This window comes from Syngnathus scovelli, chromosome 2 (assembly GCF_024217435.2).
Source record: "Syngnathus scovelli strain Florida chromosome 2, RoL_Ssco_1.2, whole genome shotgun sequence".
NCBI classification, from domain to species: Eukaryota; Metazoa; Chordata; class Actinopteri; order Syngnathiformes; family Syngnathidae; genus Syngnathus; species Syngnathus scovelli.
This window is the reverse complement of record NC_090848.1, coordinates 17,651,672-17,678,257: the sequence shown is the minus strand read 5'-3', so window position 1 is coordinate 17,678,257 and position 26,586 is coordinate 17,651,672. Positions and strand designations below refer to the sequence as shown.

The 26,586-nt window shown below is 41.5% G+C and overlaps 2 protein-coding genes and 2 long non-coding RNA genes across 5 annotated transcripts; 2 read left to right on the top strand and 2 right to left on the bottom strand.

The window, feature by feature from the left end:
* Positions 1-94: 94 nt before the first annotated feature.
* spsb1 (splA/ryanodine receptor domain and SOCS box containing 1) lies at positions 95-6,070 on the bottom strand. The gene is made up of 3 exons (XM_049752712.2): positions 5,885-6,070; positions 1,864-2,714; positions 95-1,401 (listed from the first exon to the last, which is right to left on the bottom strand). Exons 2-3 carry the CDS (start codon positions 2,552-2,554, stop codon positions 1,274-1,276), a joined length of 819 nt encoding a protein of 272 aa, XP_049608669.1. The 5' UTR covers positions 2,555-2,714; positions 5,885-6,070; the 3' UTR covers positions 95-1,273.
* A 5,067-nt stretch (positions 6,071-11,137) lies between these two features.
* On the top strand, positions 11,138-20,902 carry LOC125988199 (uncharacterized). 2 transcript variants are annotated; one of them, XR_011086198.1, is made up of 4 exons: positions 11,138-11,322; positions 14,644-14,821; positions 19,688-19,896; positions 20,199-20,902. It is a non-coding gene; the product is annotated as an uncharacterized lncRNA (long non-coding RNA). The 2 variants fall into 2 exon arrangements; XR_007488243.2 differs by having other exon boundaries at positions 19,688-20,902.
* LOC125988198 (uncharacterized) lies at positions 14,930-20,309 on the bottom strand. Its single transcript, XR_011086197.1, has 2 exons — positions 20,176-20,309; positions 14,930-18,012 (listed from the first exon to the last, which is right to left on the bottom strand). It is a non-coding gene; the product is annotated as an uncharacterized lncRNA (long non-coding RNA).
* A 1,602-nt stretch (positions 20,903-22,504) lies between the features above and the next one.
* gpr157 (G protein-coupled receptor 157) lies at positions 22,505-26,583 on the top strand. The gene is made up of 4 exons (XM_049753081.2): positions 22,505-23,058; positions 24,596-24,809; positions 25,359-25,553; positions 25,662-26,583. The coding sequence occupies exons 1-4, from the start codon at positions 22,682-22,684 to the stop codon at positions 25,878-25,880; spliced, it is 1,005 nt and encodes a 334-aa protein (XP_049609038.1). The 5' UTR covers positions 22,505-22,681; the 3' UTR covers positions 25,881-26,583.
* The last annotated feature ends 3 nt before the right edge of the window (positions 26,584-26,586 follow it).

Sequence of the window (26,586 nt, the reverse complement as noted above, 5' to 3'; positions counted from 1 at the left end):
ACACTTTTTTCAGTATTTCACTATCATATTCCTAAGGTCATAATTCTTGGTATTTATAAAATATTGAATTTGAACAAATAAATCAATGCACAGATCAACAGGAAATAATCTTTAATAGCTACATAAACACATCTACATCAACAAGTACAAATAAAATACAAGCAGTCAGGAAAACAGCTGTGGCACATGGAGTGCTGACTGAAGATCAGAGAGCTGCACGACACGTTTAGATACACCAGAATCAAGAGGTGTGATATGAAGTACCGCGTGCCATTTGACAATGATGGCAGCGCAGAACCTTGATGACATCAGAGCAGCACATTGTGGATTGTCGTTCTGATTTGTCGATCATGGTGCTATAAATGTACAGTTGTGTTGACGCACAAACATGTGACTCGATATGTGCCGCTTCCATTCACACATCTCAATGAGCTGGTTTTTATTTTGTGTGCTAACCTGTGACTGTGAATGTGGGAATGACAGAAGTCAAAATTGCACTAAGAAACAAATTAAAGAAACTTTAAAAACAATGCAATCACAAAAAGAATCATTTCTTGCAGATACATGCGATGAATGATCACAGTGACATAGTTCAGAAGATTTCTGCTGATTTAGTTAGTAGTTCTAGTCAGATGCCTTGCGTGTGAGCAGGAAATACCGGGTCAATGCCGCACTACATTAGCCTCACTGGTGTGGTCAGCATCTCACTTCGGTTGTCTATCTAAAATTCATCACTTAAAAAAAAACAAAAACTGCTTTCATCCTCCATTTTTAATATCCTCAGGGACATGGATGACCTGCAGTTCATCTCGTGCTCATGTTTGCATGACACGCATAAATGCTGCCACCTTGTGGCTATTGCGCAATTGCGCCTTAGCACAAGTTTAATTTTATTGCAATTAAAATATTAAAATATTACCAAGACAGACAGTCTTGAGTTTTACATGAGCCACTGACCACTATTGGCTTGACTGTCAAGGCATATTTTGTCCTATCAGCATGTGCATAGAAACTCAGTGATTCCTGATTTCTTTTAAGTTAAGAGTACAACTGGACAAGCCATTAAAACAGGAGAAGACCCTCAAAAAAAAGTCCAGCCACTATCACAAAAGCATACTTATTGAAACATCTGTGAGCCCAACTCTGTCGAACAGGCCTCGGAAATGCTGTCAAACAAGTTTGACCAAAGAAGGATCCCAGAGAAGCACAAGAGAGAAATAAGAGAGGGACAAGGGGAGGGGTGGTATAGTTACTATTGAACTTGAAAGTGTCGTCATTGGTAGAGCAGGTAGTTCTTGAGAAAGGCCGGCAAGGGCAGCCTTGGAATTTCACTCAGACGCTCCCTTCCTAGAGCCACACGCACCGAGCGCCGACACAGGTCCATCAGAGTCAGAGGTTCAGCTGAGGAAAGAAAGGGGGGGGGGGGGGGGGGCTTGTTAGAGAATGTGATGGATCTGACAAATTAATCAAAATACGAATGTAACAATGGCAAATGGGGTCAACTTTAGTGAAGGGCTGACATCTAAACACTGCATAACACTTGACTAGACCCTCCAAAGTCTGTGCAGCAGCGGTACCTTTTGGTGGGAAATACATACCTCCAAATGTGGGAGCTTAAACCATCATGCAAGTCAGCATGTACTCAGAAACATCTTTGGGGAACATTTATGGTAGAGGACCCTTTTATAGGTGACACTCTTGCAATCAGCATGCCAATATTTTTTGTTCAGTACGCATGACTGTAAAAGCAAACATGCGACTAGGACATGTAGCAAAAGTGTGACCATCTCTGAGCTGCAAATGGATTGTATAAAAGCTGAAGACGGAGCAAATTGAGCGTAAACGCCAGCACCTTGTACTTACGGTCAAGTCCGTTGATGTACCGCATTCGTATTTCACAGTGTCCCCACACAGCGCTCACCACCGGGTACAGCTTCCTGCCTTTAAGTCCTCGGAAGGCCACCCCCAGGTAATGGCCATCCACGATGTAACCCAGCGTCCCCTCGTCCATGTCCAAGACAACTAAGAGGGAGTCCGGTATGAGGAAGGTGTCATCCGGCTCAAGGAAGGAAGGGTACGTCTTTCCAGAATGATTGCTGTCGTGGTAGAGTTTACTCCTGCACAGGTCCCAACCCCAAGACTCGCTGTTACTTCCCACCAGCGCCGTGTAGCCCACCGAGTGGAGTGGCGCGGCGCTCGTGGCCACGCCGACCACCGCGTGCGTGCCCCTCTGACGCATGGCCCAGCTGATTTCCCAAACGTGCAGTCCCCGCGTATAGCCAACGCGGCCCCGGATGGCGTCCGTGCTTTGCGCCACGGGGTGCCTGTGGAAAACCAGCTTGTTATCGTCCTTGACAAAGATGTTGAGTGAGCGGTCGTCATTGTTCCAGGAGTGCTTGACCTGGACGTCCGCGCCGGCGGGCGGCATGTCCAGCAGCAGGTCCAGTCGAGAAGGCTTGGTGTGATTTAGGGCCTGTAACTCCAGCTTCAGCGGGCTGAATGCTGGATCTCGCATATCAATGGTTTTTATACCACCTGGGACTTTTTGCCCCATACTCTGAGCATTAACGGCAGCAGCCTCGCCTTCTTCCTACTCCCCCCTCCTCAAAGTCCACTGGGGGGGTAGTCAAGCTCTGGTCGACTCCTGCAACCCAAGTAGCAGGTTTTTGCTCCTCTGTCTCTGGTTTCAGAAGGTCAAGATGTGGTTTGGGAAGCTGGGTTGAGAGGGGGGGGGGGGAAGAGAAGCAAGTTAAATCTAACCAGTTCATACACACAACAGCATTTCTAGTAGGGATGCCGCTGCACGACAGTAGAAAATTGTGATGCGCGATCGTCATTAAATATAGTGATAATCGATAGTGATATTTAACATGTACCTAGAAAAAAAAAAATATTATTCATTGAAATCTTTTTTCCATGCTACAAAATAAGCAATCTCTATGCAATATTAGTTTACTAATTGTAATTACCCTGGATGATGTTCAGCAATTGGACGTCGATGCAATTTGTTTGCGTCTGACTGGTCAAGTTCACAACAAAGCATAAAAAACGTATTGCCTCATCACCAGTTTAATATTTTTTTGTCAAAATGATCTCATTAAGCTTTTCTGAGAACCAATGTGGAAGTAATTTTCCATTGTTTTCTGAAAGTAAACTGGTGTCTGAAAGCTTTATCGATTTACTAGCACACAAAATTAAGGACAGTGACCCTGCGCACATCTGCAGCAATGTTCTAACACCACCGCCTTGTGGACTACCAACTTGAGACTTAAGTCTGTACATCTGACACAATAGTCACCTACAACGTGATGAAGATAATCTATTTTTTTTTGGATGGAATTTTAAACGTGAGTGAGGCTGGTGTGGTTTGGCTTGCTAATCATGCATCATTTATGATTTTTGGGTATGTGATTGCACAATTGGCAAATGTGCTGCTGGGAAGGCTCTAATTGAATTGTAGACAAGAGTTCATTGAGGTGGGCCTTAGCCCATCTTCTAATGCAAGTAAACAACCATTTAAGTGGGTCATGTCTCCTCAATGATTGGAAAACAGGGGGCATGAAAAAGCAAGCAACGGGTGGCCAGCATTTGAATGTAAACAATCTCTTTGAATGCCTTGTCCAGTATTCAGAAAGATTCAAACATGTTCATTTGCACACGGCTGGGGCTCGCACTTCACTATTTCTCATCCCTTGGTAAAGCACCACGTTACAACAAACAAGTAAACAGCCCCAACAGAACAAGTAAAAACCTTAAACATAAACAAGCCCGTTGAAAAATATGCCTGTGCTGGTTGATATTCCAGGGCCCCTGGTTGGTTGAGTTTGGGACTGATTAAGATGCAAGAAAAACAGCGGGATAGATTTGCTAAGCCAAGGAAACACTGCTCCGGATTCTAAAGCACAATATGGTCTGGGCCAATCAGAATGCGATTTTGTTTGCCTGCAGAGTACGTAAGGCTTTGGATTTGCAAAGTCATCCAAATTGGAATTGAACAGTTTGAAACACTTTATAAATCTGATTAACTGATAAAATAATCGACAAATTCATCGATTATTAAAACAATCATTACGTACAGCAATATTGGTGTAATTGGGAGCCACTTTGAATCCCATTATATAGATGACAATTTAATCGGCATTTGATGAAATGCAATTTGCTAATTTGACAAGTCGCTGGGAGCAGAGCGGAGGAGTTGAGAGCGAGCACGGGCAACAACAGACGAGCATCTAACATGTTTTTTTCTGCAAGGTTAAAAACGCCCACCGTTCTATCATCATCATCATCATATGCGCTGTGGTTAAGTTGTTTCGGGTCACTAACAAGTTGACTTTGCTACATGGGTGTCTGATGATTAAGCTCCCAATATCATGAATGAAAATGAAAACGGACAAAATGGCACTCCTACGCATTTCAATGACTAGGTGTCGAAGTTGCCGCCGCTTTGGATGCCTTTTGACGCACTTCTGTTTTTGAAATAGGAAAATGTTACGTCAAAAGATTTACTACATATTAGATTGTGTGATGTCCAATTTTTTTTTTTTGCGAAATTACCCCAACGTTTCATGACTGTACGTGCTACGACTAGCGTAAGCAAAACCCAGAGTGTGAAAAATAAGCAAGCAACCTAATCCTAAAAACCGTGGAAGCATTTTTGAATCGCATGGACACCACACCAATACAACCCCTACCCCCCTCCATACAATTTCACGGAGCATTCAAGTGTGTCATTTATAGGAAGCTAAGGCTATTATCTCACATACAAGTGCCAAAAAGAGATTCCATTGCATTAGCACCAATTCACCGAATTATACGCAACACTGTGGCACAAGAAGCCGCCAACCAAGTATCTCTGAGACAACTCAGACTCAGTCAATCTCCGCTATAACATTACTATCAGAAGATAATATGGTTAGCATCATTATCTTACATTGATTTGGGCTAACACTGCAGCTCTGCTGACATTTTGACTTTGCCGTGTCAGTGATTCTGTTGTTCTGGAACTTTGGCCAGCAAAGTTGCCAAACTATCAGGGAAGACGATTTATGTGAACTCACTGTTAGGTGACAACAAAAACAGGCAGAACAAGTCGCTTACAGCTACATTTGATGGGGCGGGGGGGGGGGGGGGGGGGGCTATTAAAAAAAAAAAAAATCACACATATCCATGTTGGGTAAGTAGGCAGGTCACTCCTACGAATTTTTTTTTTTTTCTCCTCCAGGAACCGTCAGATGCTCAGGGGACTGTGAGCAGGTATGTTGTCATGGTGAAGCAGCATTGAGTCATCTCAACTCTCACTTTCTTCGAATGAAGCAAGTGCAGCAGGGTGTTTTTAAGACACACCAGTATAGATGATCGTAACATTGAAGGGGAAATTTGTCATTTAGGTTTGAAAATTGAAACGTTTCTGGCACACCTCGTCGACTGAATGCGGTCTTAAACAAGCTAGCAAAAACGTGCAATGAGCAAACTTGTCATGCTAGCCAATACATGAGCTGATCATTCTTATGCGCCGTCTTGACCTACATATTTGACCCCCCCCCCCACACACACACACACACACGCACACCCACACGCAAACACCGCAAAACGTATTACCAAGAATTGCACACACACACACAAAAAAAAAAAAATCAAAAAGCTCGTGAAAATGTGGGGCCACGAAACGCATTCTAGCGTCCAAACTGGAATGGTGTAAGTGGGACTCCAACATGAGCGACCGAGACGCTCGTGCAGCTACCGCAAGAACAGCTCGTTGTAAGGCGTTGTTTTTTCTTTTTGTCTGTATTTTCAAAACAGCCCTTGCTGTCGGCTGAACGGAAGCGACGCCGTGTGCCAGATTAGCGTTCGGGTGTTGTTGAGCTGTGTTTCCGTGTCGGCTTACCTTTCCCCATCCGAGTCCGGACGACATGAATTAGATGAAGTGACGACGGCTGCTAGCTAACATATCTCGGGTCACGTGGTGAAGTGCTCCCAGCTGCTGCTGTGCTCATTAGGACCTCCCCGTCCGTCCGTCTCCGTTGCAGTCCAAGTCAGAGTCGTCAGCTCAGCACATCGCCTATAAGAGAGCACAGCTAGCTCCAGCGGTGCCGCCTTCGCGGGGATGGCTAGTTTAATATGGGTCATTCCACAATTGGAGGGCAACTTCTGTAGCAAAAATGTACACGCTTTTATTTTTTTAATGTTAAACCATACCATCAGTCGCGCTCAACCATCAACGTTTTACAAGCTGTTTTGGTTTTCATATCATATTTTGTTGTGTTATATATATATATATATATATATATATATATATATATATATATATATATATATATATATATATATATATATATATATATATATATATATATATATATATATATATACACACATACATACATACACACACACACACATACATACATACACACACACACACACACACACACACACACACACACACACACACACACACACACACACACACACACACACACACTCCAATATTTCCAGGGTTCTGTGGCAGATGCCAACATATATAAAAATATATATATAAACAATTAAATTGTTTTTTTTTATTACTACCTTACATTTTGGTATAATGCTAATTAAAATATTACAAAAATAATGCTTAATTTGGAGTTTATTCTGAAGAGTAGTTGCTATAGCCCTGTTGGCTGCTTTGGTAATATTAGTATTTTTTAAACATCAAAACCAAATTCACAGAAAAGAGCTTGAAAAGGGGAAAAATAAATGTTTAAATGTTAATATAAGAGAATTCAGTAAATTAAAATATTTATAATCTCACATTATGTGGTTAAAATGCAGCTGCTTGTTACTATACACCAGGCCAGCATGTGGTTTTCTGTGCACATGAAGCTTCGAGAAATGAATCCTTTCTCCAATCAGTTGACTGAAGTGGTTCGCTCCCTTATGAGGCTTCACCTCATTATTACTAGGACAACTTATAGGGCAGACAGGGCATTGCATTTTATTTTCTAGGCGACTTAAGAGTGAAGCGTTACATTTTCTTTTGTTTATAGTATGATACATTTAAATTTAGTAATTATGTCGCATGTTATGGCTGACTGGATGTTTGACTGAAGAGGACTCGTGAGCAGCAATTCATCATCAAACAAGCCTGTCACACTTACAGAACTTCAATTGGCCTTTTGGTAAATCATGTCCACTTTCATGCTGAAACACTGCTGCTCAGGAATATGCATCGCAGGTAATTTTCATGCGATGCAGTTTATCAAACAGAAGATGCCAACAAGATAAAGCCGAGACCCTCGGTTGAAGTGCTCAGTTCATGCACATATCTGTGGAGAATGCTAAGTATGGTGCTTTACAGGTGACCTTCAAATCATGAGATTTAAAATAACTGCCATACTCCAGGGTTGTAAACATGTGAAAAATGTAACTCATTGTGTACAAGGGTCTTACTGTGTCAGAGAACTAATAGGTTGGTCCGCTGTGTAAAAGGCAGCGCTTAAATTGGTTCAGATTCTCCATAGGAACAACTAGGACATACTGCCATCAAGTGGGTTTCCAGGAATACATTGTAAAGGTTTGACTCCATTAAGAAGCGTATAGCCTGATCGAATGTTTCTATGTGGATGAATTGAGGCTTATGTAGTCTTTTTAATTCCAAACACCTTTAAAACTTTACCAAAGGATTTCTGAATGAGAAGAAATGCGATTCTGAGCAAATTTTAAATCATCTGATTGGCTTCTCGAATGACTCCTCCCTGAGCCCATCTCCAGATGAAAAAGTCAATGTTTTAGTGCAGCAATGTGCTGAGCTCGGCGATAATCTCAGGGCCCTCCTACAACGTAGGAGGGAAAAGCAGACATGCTCACTGCCTCCGCTTCAGACATCGATTAAGCGCCCCTTCCTGGCTAGGAAAAGTGCATGCAGCGATTGTGAATGATTGCATGCAGTGTCAGTTGCTTGGCTTTTCAGTGATGCAATGCTGTCTTGACCAAATTGCTGCAGTCTTGGGCAATACACAAAGGACCTTGCTTTAAAGGTGGGATATGGAAAGTTGACTGTTTACTGAATTGTATACAAAAGAGTTGAGTCTCTGGTGTGCCTCAAGGTGTTAAATCAAACAACCAAGTAAAGCTTTTTTTTGGGGGGGGGGTCATGTCTTGTTTTCATTCTGTCATGCCTACAATATAGTGGAGGGTAACCTAAAGTTTAGTGCAATTGGAGGAAGATTCCCCAAATATTATACAACCTTTGGCGCTGTTTGACTTTAGCGGTTCTATGGTTTGATTTGCAAGGTACATAACAGTTTCCCTATACCTTTATTAAGCCAAAGCATGATAAAAAATACATTGTGGACAAATGTTATGTAGCTTCTGCCATCTAGTGAAAGAGCACCTAATTGTTCTAGCTTCCACGATAAGTCACTGGCTAGATGGATGAACATACATCACTCGCCGTGACTAATTTTACAATAAATGAAGTGTATTTGGATCGTTTCCGCTGGTAGACTTCATTGCTGTAACTCAACACAGGATATGGTCGTTTCTTCACGCCATTGCTGAGAATGCTGCTGGTGGTATGAAAAAAGTTGCTGTTGGAGGCATTTTTCCTGCAGGTGTCGTTGTACGGAGGAGAGGGCTCTGCGGATTCATGCAGTACAACAGCACTGCATGCTAACATGCATAGGCTACGGGCTATTTTCTCACATGAATGCATTACTCCAGATTTTGCTAACCTACTGACAGCAACTAATCAGGAGAGTGTGGCAAGTAGCATGGGGCTGATCACAAATAACTGGTGAGATTTACCATGATTCAGCAATCTGCAGTTTATCAAGTCAGAAAAGAGTGGTGCTGGTAAAACAGTAAAGTGCAAACCACAGTGGGGAATATGAAAAATAAAAGAGAAAAGCTGCTACTTTTTTTTTTTTTTTTGCATTAAGCGGGTTCAAGTCTGGCCCAGGGCTGCTCAAAGTCATGTCCTCCTGCAGTGAGTAGAACAAAGTGCTGCACTGCTGCAGCAAAAGCGGATGGCTCACACACACTGATCTTCGAAACGCTGGATGTGCTCTGTCAGAAGAACAGAGAGAATAGTTCAAGCTCAACGATCTTACACTTATCAGGTTAGACAGTGTGCACAGACAACTTGGTTAAAGATAAACGTTTGGACTGTAGTGCATTGCTCGTCGGTTGGATTCTGTCTTGGAGCATTGTCTCAAATGGAAAAATAAAAGAAGAATGCAAAATAAAGACAGTGTCCTCATAGTATCAGTATATACATCAAGGTACTCGTGACGGTGGCCGACACCAATATCGGCCACCCTCTTGTGGCCATTTTACGATGAGGAAGTGGAATTTGGAAATTAAAGGAATAGAAAAATTGTCATTATTTTCACATATTTAGGGTCTGTTTAATAAAATCTGTCAATGTTTTGGAGGGAATTTCATGTATCAAAAGTCCTAGTGGTATCGATACTAGGTATCAGTGACTATTAAGATAAAGTGGTATTGAATATAAGCTTAAGCCATTGCAGAGTCAAACCATCGACACAAGCGTGTTAGAGATGAGAGTCTCACGAGTGTGGCTCAAGAGTTCCAACCACGTACAATGTACTCTTAAAGGTTATACAAGGAGGAAAAAAGTTAACCACCATGAGACTCAGCATTGTTTTAGTGTTTTATGACGGTTATTGTTTTCATGTATTTTATTGTTTTACCCATCTGTTATTGACTATTTTTTATTCCTTGCACAGCACTTTGTATGCAGCAATTGTTGTTTTAAAGTGCTCTATAAATTCAGTTGAGAGCTGAGAGAGGGTTAATACGAAGTTGAGATATCATTATTCACATCATTTATGATGCACAACAAAGGCACTGAGGAGCACGTACAGTGAGAGTCAAGATGAGTTCCATCCTTTTTTTTTTTTTTTACAATTACTGTCAACTTTTCTTGCTTTGCCCTAGCGCAATTCCTGCTTGACTTGCATTAGCGCCATTCCTTTTCCACTTCAAAAGTGCTTTTGTGGGTTTTCCTCCCTAATTCCCAAAACATACATGTTAAATCTGCCGCCCACCAAGCAATGTGGCTGAAAACAAGTGAAGAAGACTAGCATGAGAAAAATTACAGTTGGTGACTCTTCTCCTCACACTGTGCTATCAAAGCACTGCCATGGAAAAATTGTGACCCATTATTAGGTTTTGAGGCTTTACATAGAAAATAAGCTTTGTGTATTATCTTTGTATTTAACCACAAAAACAAGAAAGAAGTAAATTGTCTTCAAAAAGGACAAAGGAAACAAATTAAGGGGAATATGTGCATGATGCCTTTTGGCAATAATTGCCCTACCCACAAACCCAACCCACACATGTGTCGCTTTCTAGCACACAGGTACCGATGGCTCTATAAATAGTAATTATTGTTCAAACATATATTCATATCTGTATGTGCCTTGTGATTGTTTGGCAACTAGTAGAATGCGTAGAAACCCCAACTAATCTGTGACCTTGAACAGGATAAGAAAATGGATGGATAGATGGAGTTCATCCCTCCCTTACATCAGTGTTTCCCAAACTTAGGTTCGGGGCAAAAATGGGCCGTGGATACATTTTTGGGCAGGGAGGAGGGGTGTCACAGAGTTCCATCAGGTACGGCATAATGTAATGTTGGATAAATTCTTTGATTGTGGAATTTGATTTATTTAATCCACTTTTAAGATTGCTGCTTGCAGCACTTCAGTTCTGCATGAAAAAAGTTAGTCCCACTATGCACAGTCATGGGTGAATTTTTGTTGCTAATGAAAGCATTCAAGGATACAAAACGGCATACTCTCCTTGGTGAGGTTTGCGTTTACTCTCTCTTATGGGATGGAAGAAGCCTTGTTTCAGGTGACTATCCTAACTACAGCCAAGAGCCAAAAGTGTTTGCAGGGGAGGACCAAGAGGAGGGAGGGAGGGAGGGAGGGAGGGAGAGAGAGAGTGAGAGAGAGGAGCGAGCGAGAGAGAGAGAGGAGAGGTTGACCCTGGAGGTTGCGGTCCCCTTTAAAAGTCCCATCCCGCTTGGATACGCAGAGCTCATGCAGGATCTGCTGCGGCAGTAGGGGAACACTGCTGAGCTGTGCACTTTAGGCTGCCAGCAAGCGTGCAGAGGAGAGGGAGGGAGGTGGGGGTGCTCACAGAAGGAGGAGGAGGGAAGGAGAGAGAGAGAGTGCAAACAATGTCATTTTGTACAGGAGGTAATGCTGCAGTCAACTTTGCAGCACCAAGAAGGCACATCATCACACCAAGAGGCTCGCTGAAGTTTTCCTGCTCCGTCACCGCTGATGCTGCCCGACCGACGATCGTCTGCAGGTACGCATTTCAAGACTCTCATTTGCGGTCTACTCGCCTCTCCTCCTCCATTGTACACTTTCAAAACCGGCCTTGCAGCAGCTGATAAAAGTATACAGTATGTGCATGCCTACCATCTCATCACTTTCCGCCTCTGCACCACCAGGCTGAAGTCAGCCAGCCAGCTGGACTAGTCTTTTCTTCTATCAATATTTGACACACGGTACCGGCTTGAAATAGCAACCAGAGTGTCTGCTGAGAAGGCTCGGTTAAAAAAAAAGAAAAAAGAAGAAAGCAGTGAGACGCTAAATATGATAGTTCTGCAGTTTGGAGGAGAACAATTTATGTTCTCTACTTTTTGAAGGTTTAGATTTGACAGTTTGCACTGCTAAACAGAATGCGTGCGTGCTTAAAAAGCCAATCAGAGAGTGAGCCTACAACATCCTGCATGGGACGGGGTGCAGTGGTGCAGTCATGAAGTTTAACGCTACTTTTCTGCAAAAACAGCTCACGTTGCATGTTGGAAAAAGTATTCATTTTTTTATCTAATGGCTTTGACTAGAGAAATATAATGGCCACACTAGACAAGCTGTCCTCCGAGATACCCTGTGTGGTCACGTATGACACTTCTTGTAAATCAAAACTTGTAACATCCCACTTTTTTGGAGCGGGTCCTGCCAGCTCAGAATGCCGGTCATCTCCACTTTGAGTTCACATCAGGTAATTGTGCTAAGACCTTGGAAAGAGTGGTCAGGCATCTCTTTGTGAAACACACACCTCCAAGGGGACGTCTGCTGACTGCAGCAGGATGACATGACTGAGGAAGGGAGGGGTGGGGGAGGTAGGGAGGATTTTAGGACTATTTAAAAAAAAAAATGGCCCAACGCCACATCTGGTGCCTGACATCATCTAGGAACATCTGCAATTTCCCCTGCGCATACTTCCAGCAGAGATGTCTGCAAAGGAAATCTGCCGCACTCACCTGATATTCCTTGCTCCCCCCGCCTCCACCCCCATCTCTACTTTCTAGTGTCTCTCAGAGGTAAAGTAGCCCAGCACAGCGCCTTACCAGCATGCATTGCAAGCCTACAATTCGCCTCCATTCACCTTCTCCCCCCTCCCTTGCTGAAAAAGTATGCAGCACATGCACTCATCACCATCCACCTCCTTGAGCAATATGCCTGAGTGAAGAGAGGAGGGAGAGAGCAGCAGTGCAGCAATCCTGCAATGCCCTACAGCATCAGCTGACTTCCTGCAGTGCTGACACACACGTGCACACACCACGCACGCACGCACTGCAGGTGGACTATCTCACTCTAAATGGGACCTTGCCTGAGTTTGGAGAAGAGATTTACACCCCCACACACACCAAACTCCCCCCAGCCCCCACCCTCAACACACACACGCACCTTGGGATGGTGCATTGTCCCATTCCAGCTCTTCAGTTGCGATGATGTAATCAATGCACCAAGCTTTGAACTTGCTGTGCTCCAGGTTCCTCTCCTTGCCCCCACCCCCACGCACTGTCCCATCAAATACAATAAATAAATAATAACAACAGCAAGAAAGAGTTGCCGGAATGCTCATCCGTATTTTACCCGAGTGCAAAGCGTTCACGCTTTCGTACATTCCGAAGCAAGCGTGCAACAGAAGTCAGACGTCCGCCAGTGCATTGCAGTGCAGGGCTGCATCACTGGCTCCAATAAATGAAAGCAGTGGTCTGCAGACAACTGCATCCTTTTTTTCCCCCAGCATCTATTCCATTTGCTGTCAGCATGGAAAAGACAAACCACGGTGCACAGTTTAAAAGTGCTTTCTGGGCACAAGATCAGAGACTTGGCTCTCCCATTGATAAGGTCATCAGTCTGCTGCCTGATGCAGTGGAGAGAAAGGTGCGCTCGGCCGCTTGGATGCTCAGGCAGCCAGATTGAGAGCATATTGTAGCAGGTGAGTTTTGCTGAGCTGGTTCTTGCTGCTGCAACTGGAATCTGCCTAGTGATCAACTTCCACTACAGCAGTTATGAACTGGCTTCACCCTTCCTATGAGGATGGGGGGGAGTAGTACGCAAGCAGCAGAGCGGCACTGCATAATTAGCCCTCATGGACGCTGATGAATCTGCACATCTGATCGAGGTTTTGTGTGTCAGTAGGAAAGGGGAAAAAAAAAGCATGCGAGGCACATTCGGATACATCCGCGTAATCCATATCTGTCAGTGAGTAAGCTTTAATTGCAATCGTGGGCCTCGTCTAAAATTCCTGTATTGTATGATGCGATGTAATGAATTACCATACTGCCTCATTACAGCTTTAATGAGCAATTAATTTAGCAGTATGTTAAAGAGCAAGTACAAGTAAAAGAGGTAGCTATTAAGAATGAATAAGAAAAAGAATTTTAATACAATGACCCAATTAATATTTTATTGGTCACTCATAAAATACTTTACTAACTTTTTAATTACAAAAAAAGAGTAAGATTAAATTAATTAAATTTTAGAATAGCAAGTATAACAAGCAAGGCTCGACTGTCTTACAGTTGGTACGATGTCCATGTCAGTTTGGGTTATCAAATATGATTCCATGCACTAAAAAAAGCTTTTAAATATACAGTCAGCTCCAAATTATATTTAAGTGTAAAAAGTTTACGATATAAAGACTACTTTCATTGACTGATCTGGTTTTAGCTGGAAACAAGAAGCACATTGTTAAGAGATAGCGAATAAAAGATATGAAATTAATCAAAATAGATACATTTTTAAAAGTTAGATTTTTTAATTTGTCAAAAATGTTCTACATCCAATGTTATTCACTTTCTCAATATAGGCCATTCAATGCTGTCAATGGTGCAAAATAATAATTGATATGAATAACAACAAAGAAATTATCTTTTTATTATCACTTTTTAATATTTTAGAAAAACAAGAAAAGAAACACCAAAAATGTTATCAATTAAATCATCTAGGTAGTTATGTTATTAGGCTAATGAAATGTTTTTTTTTTCAAGTATATTTACTTTTACAATAGTAATTTTACAAATCAAGTATAACACCAAAAAGTGTTTTGTTTTTCCTGCGAGTCCAAAAAATAATAAAGACAAAAAGGTCGGTTTTCTGGCCTCTACCCGTCCAAAGTTCATTATGCAGTCTTTGTGTAACACGTCATCCACCATCATATCTTTTGTTATGACATGAACGACGGGCTATCAATCATCTTATTGTCTTGTGCAACAAGAAAAAGGTTCAATCTCTGCATACAAACCAACCAAGTCAAGCAGGCTGAGTCATGCTGGGGCTTTTGGACTAACCCCCCCTCCTTCACAGCTCTGCTCCTCCCCTTCTGGTCTAGGAGCAGCCTCGTGCACCAGGCGGGCTGCTGTGCAGGAACATGCCTTGACTTGTTGCAGTGACCAAGTGCAACAGAGACAGAGAGACGCAGGTGCCTTTTGGTCAAAGCCTGCACAACACCTGAGGACAACGGCCGACTGGTACCAAAGGTGGACTGGGGAGCTGTTTTACTGCCTTGGGTGAGTGATTTAAAGTGCCCGACATATAATGTTACAGCCCTCATGTGAATGCCCGGGTTAAATGTTACTGCTAAAAGGAGCAAAGAACACAAGCGAAACTCTTCGTGATCCGAATTGGGAAATGGGACGCTAAAAGTCCTCCCTTTAATTTGCTTCAGCAAAGTACATGTAAGTTGAGCGCTGAGTTGAACTCTTGACCTGTGCTACTGCATCAGCGTCTTGACGCTAAGATGACACCTTGGAAACGTCTCTAGGTTACTTTGCTGTGCAAGCACCTTTTGTCATGGTTCTATTTGCCACTGATAAATTTTCATAAGCAGTTATGGTTTCTAGTACTAAATGGTTTTTAACGTGCTGAGTCCATACTGTCACCACTGGTCACTCACAGCTTCAGAAGATTGGGCATTGCTGCAACATTTTGAAGATAAATGACCCCAAAAAAAAACCCTATGTGCCAGTTTGCTTACGCTGCAGCCAGGCCTCATCTCTGGTCATTTTAGAATGACGCTCCACAGTCTCCACTTTACTGCAGTGGTCATTTTTCTTGCTGCCCTTATTGCGGTGACCTTCGTCATCCACCGTTGCTGTTGTTTGTTAGCCATGTCTCATTTCTGACTGATGTTCCACTTGTGTCACTGGACCTAGCAGAGAACCAGAATGCACCCTATTTCAAAATGTCTACTTTGGACTCACTACTACATCGATGCCTGAAGTCAGAACACTTGATAGGATGTGAGGTCAAAGGGTCCATATTTCTGCACATAATCGCAGACGCTTAGCGATTAGACTCGATGTGCGCTAGTCCGGTTTCTGAAGTAAAAAAATAAATAAAAATGTTAAGCCAACAACCTATAGTGTTCGGGGTTAGCGCTCTTTGTGAAGATGCCAATAATTAACAGAATGAATTGTGACGCAGGTCAATAAATATGAATGAAACCAACTTATGGAGACTTGCCTTCACAATCAAACAAAAAAGTGTGGTAAGGAAGCCAAAACCAAGCCTTCAACCAGTCAGAAGAAATTAATACACTGCACGTGACACGCTAAGCTGTGTGAATCGTGAGTGCGGTATTGCACAAGAACATGGCACTGCAGTAAATATTGATGTCATTGTTAGCTATAAGGTGATTAGATGTGTGGAATGCAATTGGATGAGGGAGCATAACTGTTGTTAGCCAACAATGAAACAACCAAGGAACAGAAAGTACAGTGTCGGAGTTAGCTTTAGCATAAAGTGCCAAATATTTGCTATGTTTTAGTCCATATGATAAGTACAACTCGCACAACTCACAAGCAGAATATTGTCGAAAGCGTCACACTGTCTGCATCCCAAATCTCTTGCGTTGATTCGTGGTCATTGTAGGAGACTTTGAGAGGTGGAGGTCAGCTTGTGGACTTTGAGTGCATATGCAGCAAACTGCAGTGCACTGTGTATTGTGACACCTTAATCGGGAGCACACAATTGACTTTTTCAGGAAATGCGTGCATTGCGGTGAAATCTTCTGCGGGATCAGACTACATGGAAGGGGGTGGGGGTGGGGGTAACCTTGACCAGGACATCACTGACTAGGTTTACATGCAGTTGGCTCACGCTATGTAGCTCAAGTAAGATATTCAATTGGATGAATGAGTTGTCCTAGTACACGTTTGAAATGCCAATGTAATCTGCGTTCTGTTACACTGCCAACAAGAAGTATAAACATGTCAGACTCTCGGGAGTCTTGATGAGATTAAGTCGTTGACACGACAGAGAGCAATTGATCATAAATATAGTGCAAATATTTCTTGGTAAAAACGTGACGAGGGTCTTATGGAGCTGACGTATGTTTTTGCCCATCAAGGCATTGAGACAGCTCAGTTCTTTTCCTCTTTCCGAGAGTGGACGCACAGAAGCCAAATGGTTGGCCTCCTCCACCACTATAGATGGCGCTGTTCCCTTTGTAGTGTTTATTAATGTTTTTTTTACAAATGGCCCTTAACCCTAGGTCTTTAACATACAAAGTAGCTGGTTTTGAACAACTACCAAGGCGAGCTCTAGCTCTGTACATGTATATTTTTCACTTCCATTACAAATGACCACCAACTATTTGAAATTGTGGTACTATTAAAAGTGAACTAGCTAACGGCAGATGCTGCATCTGTCTCGTTGAATTGCCTAACTGCGTACATGCCGCTAAACTTCTCATCACAACAACTAAAAGGTACGTTAGCACAACCATTCAATTTTGATTCATGTCATTCAGAGACAGTCTGGTCTTAGTCGGAGCAGCCTAATAATGAAATGTTTTCTGATGCTTTGTAACTGAGTGAGCCACGGGGGCCAATGTCCCTACGGACCAGTACTGCAGAACACTGCCTAGAAAATGCCTGGCAGGATGTGCGGTTAAAGAAATTCTCACCCCAAAGCTGTCAAACCATCACAGCTTTGTGCTTGTCAAAGTTACTCATTAGGATTATGCTGTCCCACACTAACTGCTTGTTTTGATCAAGGACGAACATTTAATTTGCAGTTTGATATATCCTTTTGACCGGTGTCATTGTTGTGCGACAATCAGTGTTACTTAACCCGTCAGTGGTTATAATGTTATGGCTTGTCATTGTTAATGAATGAATGAATGTTTGGGAAGGGAAAGCTGAAGCTCCGCTGATGCGAACTGTGACTATGAAGCACTGAGCTGTGGCACCGACCATTACTTAAATGTCACAAACACGAGTGGCACAAATAGAAAAAGGGTTATGGCATAATGACCCTCCAAGAAACCCTGACCACTTTTTGGTTTTTATAAACAATATAGGCTGAATGACAGGCCATGGATGTCTTGTAAGGCCTCGCTTATGTTGACATATTTCTTACATTTTTCCCTTGTGTGACAAAATTACCCGTTTGCTACAATAAATAAGGAAATATAAACTTTAGGTCAATATCACAGGAGCACTCGAACACTGTCACTTGACTTTTTGTGATCAATGCTAATCATTAGCTAATGTAATGAAAGTCGAAGTTGATTCATTAGTGACATCATTGATATTTTTTCAGCACAGTGCACAAACCAATTTCATGTAAGGACATACCTGCAGAGATACAAATAAAACTATATGATTAAAGGTACAACTCACCCATTATGCTGAATGTAGCTGTACTTAGTAAGAGTCTTGTGTATGTTTGTCTTTAACGTCGATAGCACAGCATGCTGTAATAGATAGATGATTACTTTCTTGATCCCAAGGGAAATTATTCATTGGGTTGTTGCTTACATTGAAGAAATATCTAAAGACACTAATAAACAATAAATAACATATAAATTGAATGCAAAAGATAAAAGTCAGGGCACTATTAGACAATATTGGGAGGTCATACGCTCCCATTCCTCCTAGAAGATACAACCTGATCTATTTGTGGAGCCCCCAGTGAGTGGAACCTGGAGCTTACGTAGCTCCTCTAATGGGAGAAGATGGCTCTTGTTGGTCAGTATGGTCCTCATCTTAGAGAGTGTCCTCTCCTCCAGCACTCTCTCTACTGTCCAAGCCCAAACCCACAACAGAGCCTACCTTCCTAATTAACTAATTCGCTGCCAGCCCAGTTAAAATGGATGTTTGACGTCTATAGCTGTCAATGGCAGTCAACGTGATAATTAGCTTGAGACAGAACATCATAGCAAGGCTAAAAATAAATGAAGAATTTTCCATTTAAGACTACTGGGAAAGGCTCCAGCACGCTCGCGGACCCGCGTGAGGATATGCGGTTCAGAAGATGAATGAATGTTTCTATTTAACTTGTGTTTTTATTGTTTTTGAAGATAAACATTTATTATTTCGCCATACTACTAATATTTTCATATGCTTGTATCATTCTTCTTTGTGCCATAGTGTTACAACACTGACATCAATGTTTAAACTGTGTGGAGATGCATGTTTAATTATGAATATAATTCACCTTAAGACAATAGATTTTTGGGATGAAAATGGAGCTTCACTTCACGCCATTACCCTAATTCCTTGACCTCAGCCCCCACTGGTGTGAATCTTTTAAGACTAGTGGTATTCGGACGAGCTTGCAAGGCTAAACGCTATGCTCCTCCACAATACTCAGAGTTGCCTTGTTTGTAGGCCATTTTGGTGTGCCATGGAGTGTTGTAGTTTGGTGACAGCAGCAGAGAGGCAAGTTGGAAGTACTCTGAAAATTGGTCAGTTGCGAGAAGAGATAGCCAAAAAAAAAACGTGTCTTGTTTTTGAAGCGCTGCAGGCAAATGCACCCCAGATCAGATATTTATTGCCTATATTCAGATTTTTTTTTTTTTTGTCAAATCTGACATGGGACACATATGTGGTCCTAGATTCGATACGTATTTGATGTTTTGCAATACAACCTCAGTTTGAATGAGCAGGTCGCATATATCTTACCTAAAGGTCATCCAAAATTTAAGGATCCTCCATTAGTTCTTGGTAAAGGCAAATCAAAAGCATTAGTAGAGGCTTGTCCTCTATTAAAGAGCCACGACTGTTACAGGTGGGCTGAAGATTAGAAAACAGACTGAAAGGTTTGTGGGAGGTCCAAATTTTATGCAATAACAACAGAGGACTACATGCCAAGCTGTCTTTGGCATACATTAACATTAGTTCGGATGTTCGAATCAGATAGATAATTAGATAGGATTAATACCGACCTGCTTTATGGTGATAAAGCAGGTCGGTATTAATTCGGTCATACATGACCAACACCTTGCGTAATTGTTTATGATGCAAGACGAGGTGAGAATTGTCCGAGCACCAGTCAAATGACTTTCCAGTTACACAACCAGAGATGGATCATATGATAGCAGATTCAAGCCCTATCTGCCTTCCTCCTCCCTCTCATTGTCCTTACAGCGGACGACCGCAGAGCGCTCTTTCGTGTCCATGTCCTGTCAGCAAGCGGAATCCTCGGGGAGAGGACCATATAGAACAGTCCGGCGGACAAAAATAGCACTGCAGAGATCGCGGGGAGACTTTTAACTGATACCTCTTTGCTGAACAACACTCAAGCATTTACTTTACATGAGGAGAGCAGCAATCTGAACACACCGCTACAAATTGAGGTGAATCAATCGGAGCGTTTTGATGCAAAATCATGAGTCATGACACAAAATCTATTCTTGGACTTAGAAGGGGGGGAGTTGCTTGCTCAAGTTGTGCAAACTTAAAGTGATGCTGCACAGGCATACCAGGTAAGAAGAGGAAAAGGGGGGGGGGGTCAAGAATCAATTTGGGAATAGGCTATTGATCACTTGAGCACCCATGTGTAAACTCATCACTTATCCAAGCCACAATGGTGCATTTTATCATCATTGAATTTTTTTAGAAAAAGGTATGCCTACCTGCATTGTGTCTGTTTTCACAGAGAGCACTGATCATCTTCTACTTCGAGAGCTCATCAGAGTTAAAAAAAAACCTGCCAGCTTTCATGCCACTCTCGAGGAGAACGGTGGCAGCAAGGACCAGTTGGCAGAAGGAGGCATACTGCTGGCTGCTGTGGGTGTTTCTCTGGCAGTGTCTTAGCTGGTTGTTGTGAGGAGTGAGAACGAAGCAATCAGCAAGTATACTGCCGCAGAAATTCTTTGCAATAAGAGTCCTCAGCAATGAGATTGACTAATGGAGGGGGAAACCTTAAGCTGCTTTGTATCGACCATCCCATTATGGACTAAGTTGTCACATGAAGACATAGTCGAAATAAACATGTGAGTAATGACGAACTGAATACATTCTGTTGGTTCAAAGCTTTGCGTTGTAGTTTGTGAAAAAAAAAAGTCTTCTGCTGCCATCTGATGGCTAAAAGAAGCATGAATTTAAAATGGCTATTTGCTGATGTGTGTTTTATGTCTGCCTGCCTGAAATTGATTTTCACAATAATTTCATGTAAATTCAGTCGCTTTGATTTATAAATTTGTGCTGATTATTAAGTAGTCAAAACAATTTGTCCGGTTGCTAAATCTAATAAGATCCAATTCAAGAGCTGTGTGTTAAAATTAGCGTTTACAAAATGAATAATCCTTCGATATAATTGACACAGTCCCGAAAATGTTAATTAAACACAATACCCATTAACTGTGATTGTTCCAGTGTGGTTATTTATTCTATTGTTATAACTTGATGAATAAAATAAAATGAAAAAAAAAAATTCCAGATCGGCTTTTTGTTTATTTCAGTGCACCTGAATAACTGTTGTACAATAATACACACAATCCTCTATAAATGTCTGTTTTCGTTTTTGTTTTTTTTAACAGAAGACCAACAAGAGAATAATGGGCTGATTAAGGGTAGGAAAAAAAATCTAACTATAGCAATGTTATCATTCCAACTATCATAAGACTGAGTGGTTGTCTATATAACTGGTGGTTGGCCTAGGGCAACTCTTCTACGACAGCACAGATGTTTGTCCCTAGAAAGAAAGGCAAAAAGCAACTGCAGTGCTGCAAAGTTAAGGAATGATTTGTAGTCTCGTCGGCCTGCAGCAATACCTGAATTCCAAGGAGGCCTCTACTCGATAGCTTTGTACAAAGTTGTGTTTTCCAGGGAACTATTTGGTAAAAGTTCTATTAATCACTTTCTCAACCTTTATTTAGCCGAGGTGTCCGTTTTACTTGGTGTCCGCAAACACTACCCTTCTTGATCTTGTCCCAATCTATTTAAACAATTGACTCGCTATGAAATCTGGGTCTGTCTAATTGAACACAAAGTTGATCAAGTCTCAGGAATTACCTATTCCACTGGTAACAGATTGATGCACGTTTATTGCACCTTTTGACATCTAATGGAAGAAAGAGCATTTAAGTGTTTCTTGTCATATACATTGGTAGAGGCATATAGAAAACATTATTGCCTCTAGGCTAACCCTAACCCTATAAAATTGTAAGTCAACGTGCAAAGCAAATATTCACGCTACTCATTGTCAATATATTACTGACAGATGAGTTTAAGTGCAAGGCAGAAATTTGTCTGCAACAAAAATATGGCAAGTAGCCACAGGGTAGCGCAAATTCCCAGTCAAAGCACCTTGCGCGGTCATGTACACAGATTTAAAAAATGTTATTGGAGAGTGTCTTATTCCCCTCTGATGTCTTTTATTCTCTCTAATGCATTGTGTCCACAAACAGAAGTTGTTTCTCTTTGATGGACTGTACAAATGGAATCGTTCAAGGTCCGATTCACCAATCGCGTTGATAGTCTCTTTACAGAATAATGTCCAACATTTCAGGAGACAATCATATCGGCAAGTTCGTAAATCAGACGGGCGCAACCACACCAAAAAGTAATGCCAAGAGGTTTCTAATTGTCTCAATGGCGAAATTGCTGGAATTTGAGATAAAACTGTTTTGAGTTGCAAGCACGGTCATTAAATGAATGAAATGAAACTCGTAAAATCAATGCACCACATAACTCACTAATTGCCTAGTACGCTTCTCTAAATAGGCACTGAGAACGAATATCAAACATTGAACGTCCGACCAACTTTTTCTCGCTCAGAAAAGATTGATTTTTTTTTTATTTTTCTGTACAGTATTTGGATGAAAAAAACGATTACGTGGCATTTGTGTTTTTCCACACTCTGCAGGGGAATTAGTTTTGGGATTAATAGTACGTAATCGTTTTAAATCCAATTCTGAAAATAGCCTGCAGCGTGCCACTGACCGGCTGACTGTGACCTCAGCTACAAGAGGAAGAAGAGAAGAAGGAAGAAGTTGCAGTGGGTGGGGGAAAAGGAAAACAGTTTTTTGTTATTTTTTCCCTCAAGTCTTCAAGGGAAACGGACGCATTAAGTGACGGCAGCGCGTTGTGTTGCAAACATGCACCGCGTGTAGTGAAGACGAAACGAGAAAGAAGACGATGGCAGCACACAACCACACAGTTGTGTACTTGTCTGAGCAGGTGGTTGTGTTGTGTTCATGCGCCATGTCATTTGTGGGCTCGTCGCTAATCATCGTCACTTACATTAGTTTGGCGGATTTGAGGACCACTCCGCGCAAACTGCTTCTCTTCCTCTCGGTGGCCGACTGGCTCTCCGCGCTCTCGTATGCCTACGGAGTGTGGAAAGTGTTCGACTCCGACTCGCCGGACTGCATCGCTCAAGGAGCGATATCCACCTTCGCCAACACCAGCTCCTTTTTCTGGACGGTGGCCATCGCAGTCTACTTGTATGTGCTCATCGTCCAGTCCAGTCGGAGAGCTGCAGACAGTCTGGTACTGGTCTTCCACCTGGTCAGGTAGCTAAGAGAATAAACTGTTACTGTCTCTTTAAGACGCCCCGAGGCACCTCGGGATACATAAACTACAATCTGTAAACTAAGACAGGTTCATGAAATTAATGAAGAAAACAACTTGTCATTTGTTTCCTTTATTCATTTTAGGTATATAGAAGGGGACTTTTATAAGAAAGACAAAACAAAAATCACGGAATCCCATGAAAAGATGTTCCCATAGTTTTGCTAACTTTGGACAAAAGAGTTCAAATGGGTTTTAAAACAAACAAAAAATACATGTTCGTTAAAATCACTTCAGATTGGGAGAAAATCTTTGAATTACTTTTTTTTTTTTTTTTTTTACATTTCGTTACATTGTTTAACTTCAGATTGGGAGAAAATCTTTGAATTACTTTTTATTTTATTTTTTTACATTTCATTACATTGTTTTTTTTTACATTTCATTACATTGTTCACAAAAGGTGAAAACGTTTTGATCAAGTAAGGAGTAGAAAGTCAACAAAAAAAATTAAAAACTGTTCAATGGTTGATTTCAATTTTGCAAGAATTTCTTCAAATGTGTATATTTTGTTATATAGAATTGAATCATTCTTGGTAAACTTATTATTTTATAGAATGAATGTAAATGTTTGACTTATTCAATCAAAAAGAACTTATTATTTACAATAACACAATCAACCAATTATTTAATTAGATACATTTAAGAAAAATAAGCACTGTACAAGTTAAGAAATCAGTTAAAACCAAATATGATAATGCAACAAATATTCCGGGACTCTTGGTATTGTAAACTAAATTAAACAATGGAGCAGGCTGTAAGTGGCCATATTTTATCAACCACTTATTCAGCTCTTTCCACGGGAAGAAAAAATAAATAAACACAATGTCAAGGGTAGTACTGTTCTCTTTCAATCTAGGATGCTGTAATGAACATTACAACATAGTAAATAATACCAACTGACAATCATAGGAAGCTTCTTTCATTACACGTTTAATCATGCTGCAATGTGCAACACTGAGTACTTAAAATTGCTCATTTACGTGCTGTTTATTAATATACTTTAGGAAGAGGAAGCAACTATTTGGTAGAATATAATAAGTATAATAAGTCAACAATTATGAGATTCAAAATCACATGGTCACCGCATGGTACTCTCACCACAACATCTGCAGTGAATATTCGACTTTTGTTTTTGCAAATTCTTAGGCGGGCCGTTGCATTTGGGGTGTCACAACAGAGCTATTCATCCCCTTGTATAAGCAGCACACAGCCTGCCCCTTGGCAATGGACTATTAAAAACATGTCATTCTGGCATGAAAATTTATATTCTTAGCTGGTAGAGACAAAATATCCTTGAGTTACATTTGACGTACTGACTACCACACAGTATGTGTGAAGCAAACGTTACGATAGTCTTTTCCGTGGTGTTACGTGTCGTTGGCCATTGAACCCACATGGCATTTAAAACTGAAAAACAATTTTTTTGTGTGTGATGTCATTCTTTAACACTTCTGTTTTTAACTCTTTTGTGTTATCTAGCTGGGGCGTTCCTCTGGCCATCACAATTGCAGGCGTGTGCCTCAACAAGATTGGCTACACAGCGTCAGAGGTGTCAGTTGGCTGGTGCTGGGTCAGAATCCACATCCCTGATCGTGTCCTATGGATGCTGCTGAGTGGAAAGATTTGGGAATTCTTGGCTTACCTCACCCTCCCTGTCCTATACATCCTTATCAAGAGACACATTCACACAGCGGTGAGGACCCAAGGAGAAAGTTGACGATGTAGTGTTACTCATAGAGCTGGATCATGGTATACTTGCACTGCAGAAGTACTGCAATACCTTTAAGTCAAAATCGAAACATGCTCCTAGTTTGTGTACCGGTACTTGCTTCAAGCTGTTTATGAGTCACTCCTGTAAAATATGCTATGTAGAAGGAACAAAAAGCCAGACAAGCAAAGAGAGACTCAACATCCACAATTTACAATTAGTTTAAGCACCGGTATGTTCAACCAAACTATATAATTTGTGTATGTATGTAATACTACTTTAATATAATATCCACCACCATTCACCATTTTGAATTCCTGAATATTTTGGGATTCTGAAGTTTCATGTTTTGTCATCTATGATTCCGCCATTTTTACTGAATTACATTTTTGCTATGGTATTGTTTCAGTATCGTGGTACTTTACGCTGGTATAGTATTGTAGTTAAAGTTTTGCTATTGTGACAACACTAGTTACTGATTTCCAAAAAGTCATTAATTTCCTCCTGTCTTGTATCCTTTGGTACCACACACAGCATGCAGCCCTTTCTGAGTACCGTCCCCTCTTGGCCAATAGGACGCCATCGTATTCCTTCTCCACCATGGCGGACATGAAGCTGACTCTCATCCCTCTTATCTTCATCACGTTGCGCATTTGGAGTACAATCCGCTTTATTCTGTTGCTGGCCGGATCCCCAGCAGGCCAGAACCCTGTGCTGGTCATGCTACACGTGAGTGGACATGACATTTCAATCATTTGGTTGTCATACACAATCTTATGGTCGGTTGCATGTTTATAAGATTTTTCTTGTTGTCTGTCTTCTGTGGTGGCACAACAGGGCATTGGCAACACGTCGCAGGGAGCAGCCAACTGCATCATGTTTGTGTTTTTCACCGCACCGGTCCGGATGCGCCTCTTCGCTTCTCTCTGCTGCTGCCGTGCGGGCTCATCAGAGCGGCAGAAAGCGCAAGATGACAGTCGCGAGCTGCCGCCTGAACTTCCTGTCTCAAATCAGAAAGAGGTAGAGTTCACGAGTGGCGACCACACTGACAGGTGATGCTCAGTTGTACAGAAGGTGGACTTACTTAACAGGCGTGTGGTGAGAAAAAAAGCACCTTGCATTCAAGTTGGTGTTTCTCCGAGATAAATTATTTTATCACGACTCAATTTTTAGAGTTTGTATGGATCGATTCATAATCAGTTTAATCAAGTATTTGTGGAGACGAAAAATATGTGGATGTTCTTGGCTATATTCATAGCATTGTCGCCATTTTTTAATTTAATCATTATATACTTTGAAAGAAAGCTGCACCAATAAACTCATTCAATGTTATCACGCTATAATCACCGTTCCTTTGTCTTGCCAAACAAGAAGTATTGAGATGAAAAAAAGTTAGATACAGATGAGACTCCAAAGAGGAACACAATCTGATGCAAGATAGTAGTTGGCTTGATGTCACTGGCAGTGATGTGTTTGTTTCTTTGTTCTTGCCTCACAATGTGTTACAAAGTCATTGTGCTTGATGTGTCACAGTTATTAATATGATTGCTGTTGTCAGGATGTATATGACCCATCATCACATGTCATTCTTCCTCCTTAAAATCTGAGCCTTTTATTACTGTGGAGGCTCACTTCTCCTCTGACCCCAAATGTGTCGCTTCCTAATGCTGCAAAGCATTATTGGTTACAGAGTTTCTCAACCTTTACTGAGCCATGATACATATTTTATACACTATTAAAAAAACTAATTACTCTCAAATGT

Bases quoted from the DNA above. Each gene is read 5' to 3' on its own strand.
- spsb1 (XM_049752712.2), bottom strand. From the start codon at position 2,554: ATGGGGCAAAAAGTCCCAGGTGGTATAAAAACCATTGATATGCGAGAT. The intron at 1,402-1,863 runs GTAAGTACAAGG...TTCTTTCCTCAG, and splicing joins GTACATCAACGGACTTGACC to CTGAACCTCTGACTCTGATG.
- gpr157 (XM_049753081.2), top strand. From the start codon at position 22,682: ATGGCAGCACACAACCACACAGTTGTGTACTTGTCTGAGCAGGTGGTT. The intron at 24,810-25,358 runs GTGAGGACCCAA...TACCACACACAG, and splicing joins AGAGACACATTCACACAGCG to CATGCAGCCCTTTCTGAGTA. The intron at 25,554-25,661 runs GTGAGTGGACAT...GTGGCACAACAG, and splicing joins CTGTGCTGGTCATGCTACAC to GGCATTGGCAACACGTCGCA.